The sequence below is a fragment of the Penicillium canescens genome (assembly GCF_028828765.1).
Source record: "Penicillium canescens strain IBT 15451 chromosome Unknown utg000003l_segment0_segment0, whole genome shotgun sequence".
NCBI lineage: Eukaryota > Fungi > Ascomycota > Eurotiomycetes > Eurotiales > Aspergillaceae > Penicillium > Penicillium canescens.
The window spans coordinates 2,268,015-2,280,159 of NW_026703965.1; the positions used below are offsets into that span (position 1 = coordinate 2,268,015).

Below are 12,145 nucleotides of genomic sequence, written 5' to 3' on the forward strand. Positions count from 1 at the left end.
AAGAGAAACAATCATAGAATAATCCCTCGTCACCACAAACTCGATCATCTCACTCTAGGTGGGGTCATGGAGCCAAACTGAACACTTCACCGCATCCTGCCAAATCACCCAATAGTGGCATCACGAAGATCATTTTCAGCTGCACTGGGTCAATCCCTGAAACAAAGTGGCTCCTTCAACGCGAAGTGAGTCCCAACTTATACTCACAGTAGTTCGGTGGCGCCGAGAATTGGATTGAAATGTTCACTCGTGTCCACCGTGGGCACCCGATAGACGTAAGCCCCAATCCTCACCCACATCAGCCCACTATGCTGGATTCGACACGGATGTTGTTTCTGGGGATTTTTCTGGGATTTCTATGAAGCTTTGTATTGATGATTTGCTTTGTTGTGGAGAGATGGTTGCTAAGGGGTATATGGCCAAGACTAGTAATGCTGTTGTGGAGCTTGCGCTTTGTCTCTCCGGGAGGGTTTGATGTAGTATAGGGTATTGTGTCCTTAGGCTTGGGAGCGGTGGGCTTGTCGGGATGCTGAAGTGATGGTACATAATGGAATATGAATATAAGCATCTGTGTTCTGATCATGCCTAGCCTCTGTGAGACTGTTAATATCACGACGGAACCAAAGGGATGCATGTTCGAGCAACAAAAGGATGAAATTCAACACTCTAGATGTAACCAACTCTATACACATAGGTTGGAAAATGGGGTATATCAACATTTTCTTTTTAAACAATGGAGACATATGACTCTGACAGGGTTAGGATCCCGAAATGCAGTGGAAAGGATGCACAAGGAGGTGGAGATAAAACCAATGAGAGAACCCATAGTCGCAGTTTCAGCTCAATTGAGACAGCTACTGCGAGCGGGCCATTTTAACAAAAATGACAGGAGAGTTTTCAACTGCCCCAAAGGGTATCGAGTTTCGATGCGGAGGAGAAAGGGTAGTTACAGCAGGGTCGAGTGTTATGATTCACTCGAAGACCTGGTATGTTGCTGATTGAGGACATTATTGTTTGTAACGAGGTTTCGGACCGCCTGCGGTGCAACCACGTCGTCGACACTGTTTCTGCGGCCCCAATTCTGAGGTTGCCGGCGGATGAAAGCTCCAACAGCTCCGAGGTAGCCTTCGTGGCGCAGGAAGTATGCTTGCTTTTCGCCCTTGGACCAGAAACGGATGGCGTATGAGAGGGTGTTCATAGTTTGACGGTGGCCGCGGATGAAGGAACCACCGAAGTAGATGTGTTTGACTTGGTGCTTCTCCGACTGCAGATAGGCAATTTGGCCAATATTATTACTAATCGAGGTTAGCTTGAGCTAGGGGAAAGTGAGAATAGTGACATACCTAATGGCATAGAGTAGGCTCCGGCTCATGTCTTCTGGGTTGAATTTCACTCCACCGTTGCTCTGGTCCCCGTCGGGACCTCCGTGGATCAATCCCTCACCGTCTTCCGCACCTCGCTCGGCGGCATTCTTCAACCGGAACACCTTACCGAACGTGCTGGCAATGGCTGTGCTCTTGAGACCAATCTTGCTGTAGTCCATGCCATAGATATCTCCTACGAGCATATCCACCCCACTGTTATCCCCTCTGTCGGCCATTGCCAACATGTCATCAAAGGTCCGCGAGCCGGTCAACAAAGACATGAGACCCCAGAAAGTTCCACCACCCAAGTGAGTTCCTCCCACACGTTCATGTTGTTTCGGGCCGGACACCTTGATCATTGACACTCCAGACCCTATGTTGACCAGGAGGTAGGGGTATACATCGGGTCGGGCCTCGGCATATTGCATCGGTTCGGTGTCGGCATCACTGTAAGTAAAGACCTCGTTCGGAATTTCGGTGATGAAAAAATCGAGACCTGTGTGATTGTGAGCATTGCGCGGAATCAGACGGACATGACAGGAACGCACCAATGATCAAGCATTCCATCTCCTCTTCGCGGAGAATGTTCACGTCCAGCGCCTCCTTCAGCTTGTCGTAAAATTTGAAAGCTCCCCCACCGGTGGCTACCACACACAGTCCGTCCCGCGTGGACCCATTGCGCTTCTCGTGTTCCTCTTTCAGCTGCCGAATGAAGTTGATGCAGATGTCTATGCGGTGAGTCTCGAAATTGATGAAGTTAAGCCGTCCACCATTATCGGCCGTGTCTAACTCGCGAGTGAAATAGACCAGCTTGGCCAGTGATCCGCCAATCTACCCATTGTCAGTGAGGTCGCGTGGGAATATTCCCTGAAATTGCGGGGGAACCGGTCGCAATGCGGGGCACAGTTCTCGACTCACATCGACGGCGACATGGCTCACGACGCCAGTGTGGTGAGGAAGTCGAATATCCTTGTTTTCATAATGTATGCCCTCGGCCTCGGGGCTCTTGGAACGGGGCTCGTCGTCGATGATGAAGGCGCCCGTGACGTTGATCTTGACGGCGCCCGGGTTGATGATGGCCTCCTCCAAGCGGGCTGGGCGCTTGCGACGCAAACTGGGGTCTACCTCCGGGATATCGGAGGGAGCCATGATGTTTGAGGATGTTGAAGTCGGGGATGTTCGAGATGGTGAGGTAGCCGTGCCCACAGTTACGGCGTATTTCTCCTTCTACCCGGGGGCTCCGCTTCCGAGGTTCACTTCCCTTCTACTTCTACTTCTACTTCTGCTTCTACTTTGCGGTATTTTTTCTTAATTGGCCTCTTTTTGGATATTAGTTGAGTTTTTTGGGCACTGCATTGAATAGTATGATAACTTCTGGTCCATTATTGCACAAACGTTGCCTGATCTCTCCCTTTCAACTCCCTAGTATCCTGCATTCTACATTCTACATTCGCCTTACTCATGGCTCATTCTCTAGCTATACAGCAGATATCGGCGCAGGTCGCACTATCCTATAATATTTACCATGGCGCAACCAATTGGTACAAAAGGGTTCATAAGTGTGTATCCAGTGCCACTGATACAGTGTTGGACAGCCTCTACACAAAACCCAGCGAAGCGAGTATACCGGTTCATGCATTGTTCTCGGCCTACTTTGGCCACTCTTTTCCACCTCTTTCCCTTCATTTCGAGTGCCTCAGGTTAATCATATAGATTATACATATACAAGTGGGGATGTAAAAAAGTCATGGTATGACTGTAGTGGATTGAGAGAAGCCCAGGGTAGCTTCCTAGTGTCGACGTTTGGGCGAATTTGTAATTGCTCATAAGTGGTCAATTGCCCCCCGTACGCATCTTGATCTCAGACACATACCACCAATTTTTATAACAATTATGATTCTCCGTAAGTATAATCGTTATGCTCAGCGCTTTGGTGATAGAGTTGTAGGTTTTCCTAAGAGGATCAGTGCTAATGGGACTCGATAAGATTGTATATACATACACGCAGGGACTTACCTTATGGGAAGCGCATCTTCTATTTCGTTGATGAAATCGAGAATCTTCTCCCACCAGGATATTTGCACGTTTGTGAAGACTAACAATGTAGGGCTTGATGCCTGCTCTATTGCTTGCAGAATGTGTATGTGCTAAGACTGACCGTTAAATTGATTGGCAGATGTGATGATCATGGTGACAGGTCACATAACGTTAACGCCGATCTAAAGTCTACATCTTCATGAGATGCTATAACAGATTACACCGGACATACTAATCGTGCTTAAGAGATGTTTAAGGTCTTAGGATGGATTGGTCTTATCTGTCGGCCTTGTGCAGAACTACAAACGGACTTATGCAATAGAACCAACTAGAGTTTTCCTCTCCTCTAAGGCTAGCAATATTTTGTTATTTTGTATACATACCATTTGTACATATCACAGCTTTTTCTGTTATATAGAATATCCTTAACCTATTACTGCATATGTTATCTCGTGGAATCTAGGATTGATCTCATGTCTAGCTCTGGTTACATGTGATATACTATTTTGAAAGGAATTGAATGGCTACATGCTTGAATGTTTTTATTTCCGAGCGGGACTCAGATTGATATTATTCTGGTATGATGTTACGCGAGGTTACGCAATATAAAGGGCAGCTGGGGAAATCAGTCAGTTCGCGTGTGGCGGCGCACCCTTCCAAGTGATGCAAAGGCGAGGATCGTGCCTTCCCTTCTATGATGTCGTTGTGTTGCCCTCTATTGCCTATAAGAAGGTCTTCCCTCGTCGATTCCCCCTTTTTGTCCCTTTTCCTCGTCGCGATTCCGATACTTCTGAACGCCTCTGCTTTGCTCTTCTACGGCTGATTCCTTATCGCATCCATCATGGATTCGATTGACCATCAGATTAACTCTCTCGCCCTGGGCAACGGCCTCCAGGAGGACGTACCCCCCGTGGCTGCTACTAATCTACTCAAGCTTTCGGGTGTTGATGACCCCGAGGAGGCTGGCCGCCTAGGCTGGACCAACCCGGTCCCCTTTGATTACGGCAACCCTGACAAGAACTCTCGTGACTGGGCAGGCATTGCTGACCGCTACGAGTGGGATCCCGAATTCGGCGAAGTTGGTCCTCCCAACGAGGAGCTCGAGCAGCAGCTGTTCCGCGGCAACCTCATCCAACGCGTGGGAGACCGTCTCGACGAGTAAATGCTCTGACCCGCAGAATCGTTACATTGGCTCGAGAACTGACGGTTTCCTTTCTACTTCCCAGCCTCAACGCCTACACCGTCAGGGTTGACAGTGATGCCACTATCCAGCCAGTCACCAAGGTAAGGACCCAAAACAGGGCACCTGATCCATATTTTGACAGTCTATAGTGGGAGGATGCCGGCCTGCACCCGGTGATGCTCGAGAATATTAGCCTCTGCCAGTACACTGCCCCAACTGCGGTGCAGTCTTACGCTGTTCCCGCGATTCTCGCAGGACATGATCTAATCTCCGTTGCTCAAACTGGTACGTACTGTTCTCCATGGCTTGTTGAACTACAATACTAACTGATTTAGGATCGGGCAAAACCGCGGCTTTTCTGATTCCAATCCTTTCCAAATTGATGGGAAAGGCACGCAAGCTCGCCGCACCCCGTCCCAACACTTCCGAGGGCTTCAACTCTGCGACAGATGCAGTTCGAGCCGAGCCTCTGGTCCTGATCGTGTGTCCCACCCGCGAGCTCGCTACCCAAATCTTCGACGAGTGCCGCCGACTGTGTTACCGTTCCATGTTGCGCCCATGTGTTGTTTATGGTGGTGCTCCTTCTGGGCTTCAGCGGGAAGAGCTTCAGAAAGGATGCGATATCCTCATTGCAACCCCCGGTCGACTTCTGGACTTTATGTCGCAGACCCACGTGCTCTCTCTTCGTCGAGTTAGGTATGCCACCCTGTTGATTCATCCTAGAGACGATTATTGTCGAATCTTGCAAACTAATGATGAGTAGATACACTGTTATCGATGAGGCCGATGAGCTGCTCCAGGCAGACTGGGAGGATGAATTTCGACGTATCATGTCTGGTGGAGGTAAGCGTTTCCTTGTCCTTGGTTCCACCAGTCTTTTCCTTTGCTGGGACTTTTATGTAAACGCTCTGACTTGAACAAGATGTGAACGAGGATGCGGATCATCATTACATGATGTTTTCGGCCACATTCGACAAGGAATTCAGACAGCTCGCCAAAGAATATCTCAGTGATAATTATGTGCGCCTTCGAGTCGGCCGCGCTGGCAGTTCTCACAGCAATGTGACCCAGCATGTATGCTTATATCCAGACTCGAAAACATGTTCATGTTGGTGCTTACACTCTTAGGTTATCTACGCTGATTCGGACAAGAAGATGCGGGCCATCTATGACCTTATTGTCAGCATGCCGCCTGTGCGCACTCTGGTTTTCGTCAACAGCAAGGAACAGGTGGACTTTGTTGACGACTTCCTCTACAACTCTGGAATTCCGTCCACTTCTATCCACAGTGGTAGAACTCAACGTGAGCGTGAGGATGCTATGCAAGTCTTGTTTCTGTTCGCCTTCACCTGCGCTTATTAATGAGTCAAACAGTCGTGCTTTCCGCACCGCGAAATGCCCTGTCATGGTTGCAACTGGAGTCTCAGCCCGTGGACTTGATGTCATTAACGTGCTTCATGTCATCAACTACGACCTGCCCAGTGCCATGCACGGAGGTATCACTGAGTACATCCACAGAATCGGTATGTATTTTTATACAGAGTTTGGTTTTTGGTCACTTTTTGAGCTTCTGGCTAATACCACATCTCGTATTCACAGGACGCACTGCTCGAATTGGCAACGAGGGTCTCGCCACTTCATTCTACAATGATCGGAACGAGGAACTTGCTACCGAGCTCGTCAAGATCCTCATCGAGTGCAAGCAGCAGGTGCCTGATTTTCTCGAAGGCTATCGTCCTGAGGGTGACGTGCTGGAATTCGATGACGACTCGGACAACGAAGCTTCCGGGCAGAAAGAGAACGAAACCTCTTCTCAGGTTGCTGATGAAGAGCCTGTCGCTGCCGAAGCCGATGGTGATGAGCCTGCCGCCGAGGCCTCCACTCAGTCTAACTGGAAAGCTGCCGAGAGCGATGACATCTGGAACTAAGGTTCTTCGATTGAACACTTCAAATTTGAGCGACAAAGGAAGCAGGGAGAACAACACAAGAAAAAATGAAAAAGGAAAACAAAAGGATGAAAACCAAGAGAGAACCGCGCATGCAAACCGAGACAGAGAGGCGTATGGATATCTTTCGATTTTGCTGGGGGATTTTACAGTGATTTTAGTTTAGTTTACTGAATTAAGGCCTGACTCCATCGTTTGTTTTCCTGTAGATCTGAGGTCCTTGCCTTATGTGTAGACCATCGCTCTTTACATTTCCTGCACAACTCAACCTCTTCTCCTTCAAGCACGCTCACTCTTTTACAACTCTAGGTCTTCATCATGCATAGCTTATTCATAGGCTCTAGCATCGCTCTTTCTCTTGTTCTCACCACTACAGCCCTCTATCATAGACCGGTCGACCACGGTCACTGGAATGAACTCCTAGACACCCTAAATACATCACACAAGCAGAAGACAGGGCTTCCCTTTGTTATCGATACCTTCCAGAATCCAACCCACAATGATCTGGGATTTTGGCACGGCTCTGGCGAGAATCTCTCAGTGCAACATGGACCGGGGTTCATCCGTCTGTTCCCAAAAGACCCAGACCAGAACTTCCACACGCAATTCGATTCCAACACTTGCTACAGCCTGATGCCATGGTACAATGATCTCCTTCATGTCGTCTTCGAAGGCACAGATAAATTCAGCGTCTCATTAAACCAACACAATGACGAATGCAATCCACGACGCAGTCCCTTCCCCAGCATCGCAGATTCAGTCCAAGCAGAGCGATACGTGGTACGCACAGACTCTGAGGAGTCGCGCGATGATAATTGGGACTATGAAGATGATGACTACGATGAAGATGATGATATGGATATGGTTACCCCGAGAGACACGCATGGCAAGCTTGGGAGACATTGTCAGAACGGTCGACGACCCAAGCATGCCAAAGGTAGTGCCAGAATTCCAGTAGGCCGTCGTGACCTCTATATTCCCCTCACTCACTTCGAGATCGATTTCAATCGGGTTGTCTCTGTTTCTTTCCATGGCTTCTATACCGAAGAACCCATGACGCTACATCGCGTTGAGATCGTTTCTGCTGTCCCAGTGCCATCGCCAGAGAATGGTCATTTTCGTTTGCCTGGCAAGCTGCCAAGTGGGAGGTTGGTGCTTCGTTGTTCGCGTCCGAACTCGTTTGCTTTTGGCATCGATGATGGGCAGCCTCAGTTCTCTCAGAGGGTCATGCGTATCCTTGACGAGGAGGATGTGCGAGTGACTTTTTTTGTTGTTGGGGTTGGACTCAGAGATCGGTCGTCGAATTTCACTGCGTTCTATAAGGAGATGTTGAAGAAGGGTCATCAGATTGCGCTCCATTCGAACACTCATCCGAAGTCAGCTTGCCGCAACGAAGTCCTTGCGTCGAGGTGCTGACACAATCAAATAGGATGGAATCACTTCCCACCGTTGGTCAAATTGATGACGAGATTATCCAAACGATACAGGTATTCAAAGACCAACTGGGTATTGAGTGTATGTAGTCCTCTTATACTTCTTTCCGATGACAATGCTGCTAACACAGTTGCTCTCTACAGCTTCATACTTCCGACCACCGTTCGGCACAGTAGCAGCACGCCTACGCCAGCAACTCTCTCGACACATTGCAAACCCCTACATCGTGAATTGGAGCGTGGACGTCGAGGATTGGCTATGGGCCAATACATCCTCACCAGAGAAACAACTGGATGCATTCTACCGCGGTGTGGCAAATGGTGGAAACCTCGCTGTGATGCACTACCTTAACCCGACTACAATTGGGTATCTCCCACAGTTCATTCGGCATGTGAAGAGCGCTGGGTATCACATTATGCGCATTGATCAGTGTTTGGAGGATGCGTCCGCTCCGCCACTGTGAGTCTGACTTGTGGTTTTTTGTACAGATTCGAAGCAGGGCTTTCATTCGTTATATATCCTTAGTGTATAACCTCCCTTCCTAGTTGGTGCCTTGACACCATCCGCGCAATGATAACTCGTTCGTTCCTTTGTGATCATTTTCTACCACTTGTGCTTCAGAGAGCCCAGAGTAGAGCGTAATGATTGTGATTAACCAAGAGAAATTGGTAGAAAGGTTGGTTTGAATGAATCCGATCTTGTGTTCAGCGATCAATATATAAAGATAATCCCAGCAAAACACCAACGCCAAACAGAAATGTCTATCCATGACCATCCAGAGAATTGACAATAAAATGGTAGTACACGACCAAAGACCAACAACCAGAGGCAAGAGATTCAACCTCTCAACCTCACCGAGCCCGAAATGCCCATGCCCAAACCCATACCCACCTAGGCAGTCAGGTATACATATGCAATCCAATGTATATCAGCGGTATAACCAAACCGAACGAACAAAGCTCAATAAAGCTCTCTTCCATGCAAAAATAACCCAACCCAACCAAAAAGCCATCCAATAAAGATCCCCTAAGCAATATCCCCAAGGAATACAAATACAAAACCCGATCTCACATATCCATATCCATATCCATATTAATCCCCAAACTCGGGTTTCCGACAATACCCTGTCTTCTCCATAAGATCCCTTATCCGAGGAACAATCCAACCTGAAGTCGAATCCCCCGACACAGCCACAGAATTACCCAGCCGCGGCCTAGACGCCGTGAAACACTTCTGATCGCGGAAGGAGAATTGCATGCATGTTTTCGACACCTCGCAGACTTCCCGGCAGTCTTCGAAGGTTTTCGCAAAGGGTTGGTCTTCGTTTGCGGCGTTATCCCAGTTCAGGCGCACGGGTTGTGTGGCGATTTCTTGGTAGAGGTATTCGCGGAATAGGTCGCTGTGGAGGAGGAGGCGTTTGTTTTTCTGGATTGGTGGGTTGGCATTAGTGGGATTGTTTTAGAGGGGTGGTTGGGATGGGGTGCTTACATCGCGCCAGCGCTTTTGTTCGAATTTCCAGAGGTTCTCAATGTCAACTGGGGAGAGGTGGTGGAAGGCGACGGCGATGAAACACCACGGACGACGGACGAAGTCGATTGTGAATTCGTCCAATTCGCCTAGGTTGGAATTTTGCAGGATCGGCCAGGTAAAGTGCAGGTTGACGCCTGCGTCGGCGAGGACCTTACCCAGCACGCAATCGCCTGCCCAGTGCTGGTCTGTATAGCTGTTCAGCTCGACCTCGCGGGTACTATACTCATCCGAGGCGCGCTGTAGAGCCGGATTCGAAAGGACGAAGCCCGAGCCACCGTGTGCGAAGATGACGTCTGCGATTTGTGTTTCTGTGCCGAGGTAGTGTGGCTTGCGGGGATCGAAGCGGGCTAGCCAGGCGAGGATTGTTGGCCATGAGACGTAGGTGTCTGCTTCGATGAAGACGAACCATTTAGCGTCTGGCTTGTGGCGCAATGATTCCTGGGCCATTGGGAGGAATTTCCATTTGTCCAGTTTCCAGCCTGGGTTGTTGGGTTTCCCGATTGCCGAGTTGGCTTCGTCTGCGAAGTCCTGCTGTTCTAAACCCTTGCGGCCTTGTTTCACGATGCGATTATAGAATTCAAAGTCCGGGTTTGCTTTGGCGGCGCTGTCCATGTTTCGGAGAACATCGTGGATTTTGACACCTTGGATTTCTTCTTCGAAGTCGGAGTATATCACATAGTGGGGGATGCAGCGTAGGGTGGTTCCGAAGTGGATGGGGACCTTCTCTTGCGATTCTGTTACTCCGGTCTTCATTACCACTAGTACATCCTCAATGCCTGGTAATGGCGGACAGAATGGAGCTGGTTCGCCATTCTCATCGAGGTCTGGGGTGATGTCTGTGGTTGTGAAGTGAGGGCGCCATTGGCGATCGCGACTGGAGGAGCAGGTGTACAGGAGGAAGAGGGCGATGGCGGCTGCTACGGCAATTACGCGGCGACTGAACCGGCGACGGGGGACCATCCTGTGTTGAGTGACAGTCAGGCCTCATCCTCGAGGAACTCGAGGAACTGGGGAAATGTTGGCGCTAAGATGATCGACGTCTGTGCTGACACATCGGGACGCGTCGCCCCTCAAGTTTGGCATAGTTAACCCTTGACTTTCCTTGCGCATCACTTCCCCCTTGATGCTGGAGTGTTTCCCGTGTCTTCAGGGGTAGCTGTAGCTGTTCACGCTAAACTAGCTGGGATCCACAGGGATCAGCATGACATGCCACGTTCAAGTTGACAAAGATGTCATTACATTGGATGTATACGAAGTACGAAGTACAACAAACTCATATAATATGGACAGCAGCATAACACGAACACCCAAGCTTGACAATCACCAAGTCCCCGACAAAGCCATCTTAGGAACATAAAGATCATCCAACGACTTCACATCCGCCCCAGTCAACACCCCACCCTCAAACAAGGCCACAGCCTGCACAGCCTCATCAAGCCTCTTCGAACTTGACAACCCAACGATTGGATTAACCCCCTTAACCAAACACCACACAATTCCAATCTGCGCCATACTACACCCCTTCTCCTGCGCCAACTCCTCAACCCGGTTGATAATAGCGATATCCGCCTCCGTCGTCCCACCCATCAACCACTCAGCCGTGAAATCCGTTCCCTGCCGCACAGTCGGCTGTTCCTGCGTCTCCTTGTAAGGGCGCGTAAGAAGACCCCGCGACAGAGGCGACCAAGGGATAATCCCAATTCCCGCATCGCGGCAGTAGGGGTGCATTTCGCGCTCTTCTTCGCGGTGGAGGAGGGAGTAATAATCCTGCATACTAATGAATTTGTGCCAGCCATTCTTTGAGGCGATGTTGTTTAATGCTTGGAATTCCCAGGCGTGCATCTGTCTCGAGAAGAGTGCAGGTGTCAGTCCGGGGAACGCCAACAGAAAGGAAACTAGAAGAAAACAGAGAATAGTAGGTGATTCCACTAACCGAACTAGCACCAAGATACCGCACCTTCCCACTCTCAACAACATCATTCAGAGCCTTCATGATCTCCTCACGGGGCGTGTCCCGGTCAAGCCGATGGATCTGCAACACATCCATATACGTACCGAGTCTCTCGACGCTGGCATCTACCGCACCGAAGATATGCTTGCGAGAAAGACCGATACGGTTAACCATTATCCCGTCATTGGCGATCATCACGGACATCTTTTCGATATCCGATAGCCCGTCCATGTCGCCTGGGTTCGGGAGTCCGGCGTAGCATTTGGATAGGATTACCACGCGTTCGCGCGGGATGTTGTATTCCTTTAGGGCTTTGCCGACTATGCGTTCTGACTCGCCGAAGGAGTAGACATCTGCCTGGGGGGGTTGTTAGTATAGTGGGATGAGTGGGTGGGTGGATTGGTTTGGGTCTGTACTGTGTCCCATGTATTGATTCCTTTATCATAGGCTTCTTTGAGAACTGGGAGGGCTTTTTCTTCGGGGATGTGCCAGCCCTCTGAGTTTCCGAAGGACATTGCGCCTAGGACTATCTTGGAGATTTTCAGGCCTGATTTTCCGAGGCTTCATTTTGGGATTGGTTAGTAGGGAGGATTGGTGGTTTGTAGATTGGATCTCTTACTTGTTGTATCTCATAGCGCCTTTGTAGGCAGGTTTGAATGCGGAACGGTCCATTTTTGGTGTTTGTCTTGTCTGAAGGAAT

At 49.5% G+C, this 12,145-nt stretch overlaps 5 protein-coding genes across 5 annotated transcripts; 2 read left to right on the forward strand and 3 right to left on the reverse strand.

Annotated features, from left to right (window-relative positions):
- Positions 1-822: 822 nt before the first annotated feature.
- On the reverse strand, positions 823-2,546 carry N7446_004302 (pantothenate kinase). Its single transcript, XM_058513051.1, has 4 exons — positions 2,283-2,546; positions 1,913-2,195; positions 1,344-1,860; positions 823-1,295 (listed from the first exon to the last, which is right to left on the reverse strand). The coding sequence occupies exons 1-4, from the start codon at positions 2,511-2,513 to the stop codon at positions 965-967; spliced, it is 1,362 nt and encodes a 453-aa protein (XP_058374380.1). The 5' UTR covers positions 2,514-2,546; the 3' UTR covers positions 823-964.
- A 1,696-nt stretch (positions 2,547-4,242) lies between these two features.
- On the forward strand, positions 4,243-6,512 carry N7446_004303 (DEAD/DEAH box helicase; the record flags this gene model as incomplete). The annotated part of the gene is made up of 9 exons (XM_058513052.1): positions 4,243-4,559; positions 4,628-4,685; positions 4,734-4,869; positions 4,920-5,280; positions 5,348-5,427; positions 5,507-5,658; positions 5,713-5,915; positions 5,959-6,107; positions 6,184-6,512. 9 exons carry the CDS (start codon positions 4,243-4,245, stop codon positions 6,510-6,512), a joined length of 1,785 nt encoding a protein of 594 aa, XP_058374381.1.
- Positions 6,513-6,848: 336 nt separating this feature from the next.
- Positions 6,849-8,427, forward strand: N7446_004304 (polysaccharide deacetylase family protein; the record flags this gene model as incomplete). Its single annotated transcript, XM_058513053.1, has 3 exons — positions 6,849-7,906; positions 7,960-8,045; positions 8,108-8,427. The coding sequence occupies 3 exons, from the start codon at positions 6,849-6,851 to the stop codon at positions 8,425-8,427; spliced, it is 1,464 nt and encodes a 487-aa protein (XP_058374382.1).
- Positions 8,428-9,056: 629 nt separating this feature from the next.
- Positions 9,057-10,454, reverse strand: N7446_004305 (glycosyltransferase family 31 protein; the record flags this gene model as incomplete). Its single annotated transcript, XM_058513054.1, has 2 exons — positions 9,057-9,389; positions 9,453-10,454. The coding sequence occupies 2 exons, from the start codon at positions 10,452-10,454 to the stop codon at positions 9,057-9,059; spliced, it is 1,335 nt and encodes a 444-aa protein (XP_058374383.1).
- Positions 10,455-10,814: 360 nt separating this feature from the next.
- N7446_004306 (aldo/keto reductase) lies at positions 10,815-12,117 on the reverse strand (the record flags this gene model as incomplete). The annotated part of the gene is made up of 4 exons (XM_058513055.1): positions 10,815-11,336; positions 11,428-11,802; positions 11,862-12,006; positions 12,065-12,117. 4 exons carry the CDS (start codon positions 12,115-12,117, stop codon positions 10,815-10,817), a joined length of 1,095 nt encoding a protein of 364 aa, XP_058374384.1.
- Positions 12,118-12,145: the final 28 nt, after the last annotated feature.

Coding starts and splice junctions, on each gene's coding strand:
- N7446_004302 (XM_058513051.1), bottom strand. CDS start 2,513: ATGGCTCCCTCCGATATCCCGGAGGTAGACCCCAGTTTGCGTCGCAAG. Junction 1,861..1,912: donor GATGGAATGCTTGATCATTG/GTGCGTTCCTGT, acceptor ACAATCACACAG/GTCTCGATTTTTTCATCACC. Junction 1,296..1,343: donor AGCCTACTCTATGCCATTAG/GTATGTCACTAT, acceptor AACCTCGATTAG/TAATAATATTGGCCAAATTG.